This window comes from Ochlerotatus camptorhynchus, unplaced genomic scaffold (assembly GCF_037179485.1).
Source record: "Ochlerotatus camptorhynchus isolate MF236.1 unplaced genomic scaffold, CSIRO-AGI_Acam_v1.1 ptg000170l, whole genome shotgun sequence".
Classification (NCBI taxonomy): Eukaryota; Metazoa; Arthropoda; class Insecta; order Diptera; family Culicidae; genus Ochlerotatus; species Ochlerotatus camptorhynchus.
This window is the reverse complement of record NW_027040660.1, coordinates 41,721-47,743: the sequence shown is the minus strand read 5'-3', so window position 1 is coordinate 47,743 and position 6,023 is coordinate 41,721. Positions and strand designations below refer to the sequence as shown.

General features: G+C 37.8%; 1 protein-coding gene across 1 annotated transcript; it reads left to right on the top strand.

Moving 5' to 3' along the window:
• Nucleotides 1–4,778: 4,778 nt before the first annotated feature.
• LOC135701598 (centrosome-associated protein CEP250-like) lies at nucleotides 4,779–5,536 on the top strand. The gene is made up of 3 exons (XM_065222442.1): nucleotides 4,779–4,917; nucleotides 4,998–5,247; nucleotides 5,310–5,536. Exons 1-3 carry the CDS (start codon nucleotides 4,779–4,781, stop codon nucleotides 5,467–5,469), a joined length of 549 nt encoding a protein of 182 aa, XP_065078514.1. The 3' UTR covers nucleotides 5,470–5,536.
• The last annotated feature ends 487 nt before the right edge of the window (nucleotides 5,537–6,023 follow it).

Below are 6,023 nucleotides of genomic sequence, written 5' to 3'. Positions count from 1 at the left end.
AACGGGATTAGCAATGGCAGATAACTGTATCATGATTTTTATGCTCAAAAGCCGCAGTGTAAAAACATTCATTAAATAACCGCAAAGGGAGGGAGGCATGGAGACTCCTTTCGAGTCCGGAAGAACGAAGCAAACACAAAAGGTAGTAAAATCATCAATCAATATGAAGAGTTCCCAAAAATTACATTTTTTCACTATATTTAATAGTTTTTGTGTATATGTACATAGATTTTGGGTTTGCTTTCTTATATCTAAATTTGTGACGTCACATATTACTTGCGGTTTTGGTGGTGGGTCTTAGCTAATGGCGGTGCAGGGTGGTAGTGCTGGTGCGGTGGCAGCGCGGAGGATGCTGGTGCTGGGTATCGGTAGTGTTGCTGGAGTGTGGGTGACTATCGTGAATCACGGAACTTCCGGAAATGTTCCCACAGATTCTCTCACGGGGCATGCAGTTTTCGCCGGGCCAGTTGGCCAATCTGGACAGATAGTGGTAACCAGAATTCACAATGGCCGAGCCTACAATTTTATCGCCGAGGAATGCAATGGCGCCGATTCCCGGACAATAGCTGTCGATGAAACAAAAGAAAAAGGCCCTTAGTGGACCTAACCACCTGGATTAGTTACACACGCCATATGCTATTTTTGCCCTGCTTCAAATCACCAATTAAACCGCAAGCTTACAAACTCACCCAGATATTTCACAATATAACAAAAGAATACAATAAATTACCTTTTTCTTACAGACGAAAATGTTCCGAACAATGAACATTTAATGTGGGGTGACAATAGGTCACACTACCCTAGATTGTGATCAAAGGAACACAATTAGCGTCTAAATGTTTTTATCTCTATCTCTAACAATACTAACCACTTTTTATTTTTATGTTCACTAACTTTACTAACCCTGACACTAACTTTTCAGGTACACGCACTAGACCCTACAATTAAAGAAACAAATCACATTAATTAAAAACTTCACTACCGACACATCGCCCTTTCGGCGGACTTACGGGAAAACTTAGCACGGCGCGCACTGGGACTATTCCCGAGTGCGGTCAAGAAGGAATTGAATTTACTCCTGCTAACACGCCAAGCAGTGACCGAAAAACCATGAACTACGAGCGAACCCGAATTTCACTGTATTTATCTTTTCAATTTATCTGCATTACCTCTCCCCTTGCCCCATCTATGGACAACCTTTTCGGCAGAGCGCCTGCTGTCAACCGGTTTCATGAGAGTGAGTGGTGCCGCAGGCTAATGGAACGGTATGGGAAAGTGAGCGACCAAAAGCAGAGTTGGATTTAGGACGACCATTCTAAAACACTGTTATACAGTCGATTATGAGTCTGCTTGTGATAGAGTCAAAAGCCCACATTCTGGAACCATCGGTTACAAGGGCTCGATCAATGCAATAATCATTCGAAGTATTGCGGATGTTTTGGTTCAGTGGACCGACGCATACACACGATACACATCAAATTTAAGAGCAAATTTTTATTATATCGTAAGTAACATTCGCACCAATCCGAGAAAAATAAAGTTTTGTTTTGATGACTGAAAAGTTATTCCTATTTCCAATTAAACACATATAATCTCATAGTGATAGCAATATTTAACATATTTAGCAGGGTTTTAATCATACAAATGCAAATTGCTAGCTTTCATGCTAAAAATACTGGTTTTTGAGTCAAAAGTTATTATACGTCGTTTGGTGGCCCCTATTGTTACTTAAGTCAAAGTGTATTTACCAGGATATTCAGGAGAATTATCAATTACGTCTCCTTACGTGCAGCCCATTCATCATTTAAGGACCACCGAAATCATCTTAGCAACAAACAGTTCGATTTATTCACTTTAATAATGAGAAAGCAAAACGACGAACGTACACTTTTCACGGGTTTCTCAGCACTGTTACTTAATGCAAACGGTATCTCCATAGAAATCGGGTGACTTAAGTAACATCGAAAACTATTTTGATCGGAAGATGGTTACGTCAAAAAGCAATTTGACTGGTAAATAAATTTAAAATGGGATGTGATCCTATATTCGGACAGTATATAGTGTAATAGCAGGAGCATCGATTGAAACTGATAGCTCGACTTTGTTTACCTTTGTTTCTTTCGACGTAATGAAAATTTGCTCTTGAATTTAAGTTTTCATTATCAGTAAAACGAATTGCTGGATCATGATCAGCAATCCAATGCTTTACTGGAAAACAGCAAATGACATTTTTACCGAAAAAATCAGCTAACATAAACTGACACCCAGTCAAGAGCTGTCATTCTGTTAGCATCACAGTCGCAAGTATTTTTGCATTCGTACACCACCGGTCAATCCACAGGAGGAGGAAGAGGTAAACTACAAATAAATAATATTATGTACACTCAAAAAATATTGAAAGCTAAATAGTATAAAAGTTACGCTAAATCGCAACTCTCCGTGCCGACGCAAAGGTCGGTATAAAGGGAGAGAATGCAGACTTAGTATAAAAATGATTTATGCCTGCAATAGTATAAAATCGAAATATGCTTGCAATGCATACATACGGTTTATTCGAGGGAATGTATTTTCTGCTTCTTTTTCGTTTAATGCTTAATATTATTGTTTTCTAATAAAAATTAATGTTGTAATTAAAGCAAAAGCAGTACCATACAATTATCATTTTCAACCCAGGTTTATCATTACCCGACGTTTTGATCTTTGATAAGCGGCTAAAACTTGGGTCCACCCGGAATGGTCATATTCATCGCTTTGATGGTCTTTAAGTCGAACAGATAGAAGAAATTACTGTGTATCAAATCCGTCAGCAGTTTATTGGCTAATCAATACAGGGTTGCCATTCATGGCAGGCTTCGATTCCACTTCCAGCAGGCTTATATGCTTCTTTCGATGAATCTGCGGACGATTTTTGCAGAACCATTCGAGAACGTTACCACCTTCAACGTGAACTGAAAAACGACTACGAGTGCCATCGTGTTTGACATTGTCATTTTTGATCATTTTAGTATACACTGATCGAATTCCACTTCAATAATCGGACTTAGTATAGTTTTGAAGAAAATATTGATCGGACCAATGTATAAATTTTGATTAATAATAAAATGCATAAAATTTAATCAGTACTGGGTTTGTAATATTTTTGAGTGTAGATAAGGACACTGGCTTGTACACTGGTTATATACAAAAAATCTAGACTAACATTTAAAATGGGCCTATTTCCAAAACGTAAACAAACCAGAAAATGAATTTTAAATTTTTCGGCCACTATTCAACTCATATTTAAGAAAATTTAAGTATTTTAGGCATTTATATTTTTCATCGGCCCCACCTCAACCAGTAGCGCCTAGCTTTGGTTTGAAATTACGTCTGCTTCTCAATTTTTAGGTGTAATTTGAAATATGCTAAACGAATTCAACGCCATTATTCGAATATAGTATATTTTCAAATCATATTTTAATCCAAACAATGAATAAACATGTCTCAATTATAAAATGATTGAATTTGAATCCTTTAGTAATATTTTTGAGTGTAAAGTTGCGGTAGTCCCGCATAAATGTGAACCAATGTAACCACCTTACTGAAAATAGTAAAAAATGATTATAATCCCTTCTTAATGGTTATGGAACTTTACATGAACGTTTGTGTGATAAAGTTTTAACCTTTTGTATTGTGGTTTTTTGAAGAGGATCCTACTAATTATGTTTTGTTAAGAATCATTACCATTCAAAATTGTTGTTTTCTCCATACATTATTACTTATAGTTTTAAAACATTCATGGTAATTTTAAGGGTAGTCAGTAAGGTCCATGGATGGTTTTGTAACATAGATCAACTTTATGTGGCATATATCGCGAATTGGTTGCCTGTAAATTAATGATTATAAAGTTGACCGATAATACAAAACCAGCCATGACCCGAGGGGGACGACTCTATCTACGCTGCAGGAAAGATTGTGTTGTGCTGTGGCTAGCTGCTCGCACGCTGAGTAGATAGAAAGAAGATTGATGACGATTCTGAAGATTTCCTGCAAAAAAAAAAAAATGATGCGCGATGCAAGTATACACACTTAGAAAATATTACCGAACTCGGTTTGATGTCGACCGAGTTTTTATCTGCTGAACGCTCGGTAGTCTGTTCGGTTCAAAGAGGAATAACCGAGCTGTTGTTAGTTCTTTTTGTTACCCACAATCTGTCAAAGTTACCGAAAATCTCGGTTGACGAAAAATAAATTTAAGCAGAAATAACCGAACGTCGGTTTACTCAAGAATTACCGAACGCTGTCAAACGAACCGACCCATCTGTTGTAATTACGGAATTCGGCGAGGGGCACGCACTAGTCTTTCAATACTACGCAGCCTGCTGACCAAGTATTTAAAATCTTGCCATTATTGCATTCATTACTTTAAATACACTCTTAATTTTATTAAATACTTTAACTACTAACAAAAATAAGATATTTTAATTACCTTCAAAACATATTAATTATTTGTCACTAAATTAATTATCGTTAATTATTTGTTTTTGAGTTGAATTCGACTGAATCCCCTCTCATCGACCGTGAACTCTTTGAAATTTTGAGTCAGATTTGGCTCAATTTTGAGGTACTCTAATTGGCCGTGGACTGATTTGATTTCAGTCACAGGGGCTACCCATGCCTATGTTCGAATTTCGAGCATCAATCTGTCAAACGTATTTTTGTATTCGCTCGTTGATCAACCGTCGTCGGCTTTTGCGCTATTGTTGAACAATTTATTGGAATTTTACAACATTAATGAACCAATGGATACGATCAAAAATCGACCGTTAACTCTGTCGGAGTACAGCACTTGGCTGCAGCTAATTTGCGCCGAAAGCGCCATGGTTTCCCAAGCATCCGAACATCTTACAGCTCGGGCGGAAAGAATCGCTAGAGTTAACGGTAGGTAACAGATTTTGATAGTAGGTGTTATTTCAATGTAAGTTTAAAATGCTCTCGCAATCTGCTGTTCACGATTTAAGAAACACTAGTTCATCGTACCCACGAAGCGAGACTAAAATCCAAAGAACTGGAGCAGGAGATAACTGAGTTGGAAAAGTCCGACCAATCGGTTCGGGAATGCCTTGCTGAGATGGAAGCCAGACTGGAAAAACTTAAGGAGAAAAATCTGGAGCTGAAAAATAAACTAGCTGAAGTGCAGCAACCGACTGAAGCTGCCACGAAAGGATTGGAGCAATTCGAAGAACGATTGGAGACGCTGGAGGCGGAGAGGTGAATAGATCATTCCACGACTTGATTAAATGCTGGTAACATGCATCGATTTTTTTTTTTAGGAGAAAGCTGATGTTTCTGAAACGCATAATAAGTCAGAGTATAAATGCCGAAAATGTGTGGAATGTAATGCCAGCTATTCTGCAGGAAGACAAACTGAGAGGAATGGTTGAAGCTGCTGCTAGTGATATTTCGTCATGGGAAGAAGTGCTTAGAAGCTGACTTTCGTTTATTTGAATAATTATTAATTAAGTATTGGTAATTATTTTTGGTTTGCTTCTTGTAAGTTACAAACGCTGAAAATAAATAGCTATATGTTGTGAGTCTGTTTATCTCAATTTAAAGGCTTTAAAAATCATTCTGAATTGATGGTAAATAATTTATCAGGTTATATCCCTAGGCCGAATGGCACTAATCCGCATATCACTATAGTGATGATCGGATTAGTGTCATTCGACCTAGTGTACAGAAGGTGAATTGTTCAAGAAGACCTGGAATGATCTGCCCGACAAGTAGTTTTTGATCATCCTACCAAGGAAGATCGGTAGTTGTATAAAATTTAATGCTAGCTTGAATTGAACATAAGGCCATTGTTGAACGTCTTCTCAAGGTCCAACAACGCCATAGCAGATGTCTTGGAAACGAACTTGTTCCGCTTGATGATGTTAGTAGTCCGTGCGAGTTGGTAGATCGTAGAGTGGCCTTTCCTAAACCCGAATTACTTGTTGAAGAAGATGTTATTTTCTGCGCTTTTATCAGAGGGCGTATAGAGCATC

Excerpts from the sequence above, each read along its gene's own strand:
- LOC135701598 (XM_065222442.1), top strand. The coding sequence starts at position 4,779 with ATGGATACGATCAAAAATCGACCGTTAACTCTGTCGGAGTACAGCACT. Across the intron at positions 4,918-4,997 it reads AAGAATCGCTAGAGTTAACG|AAACACTAGTTCATCGTACC; the intron begins GTAGGTAACAGA and ends TCACGATTTAAG. Across the intron at positions 5,248-5,309 it reads GAGACGCTGGAGGCGGAGAG|GAGAAAGCTGATGTTTCTGA; the intron begins GTGAATAGATCA and ends TTTTTTTTTTAG.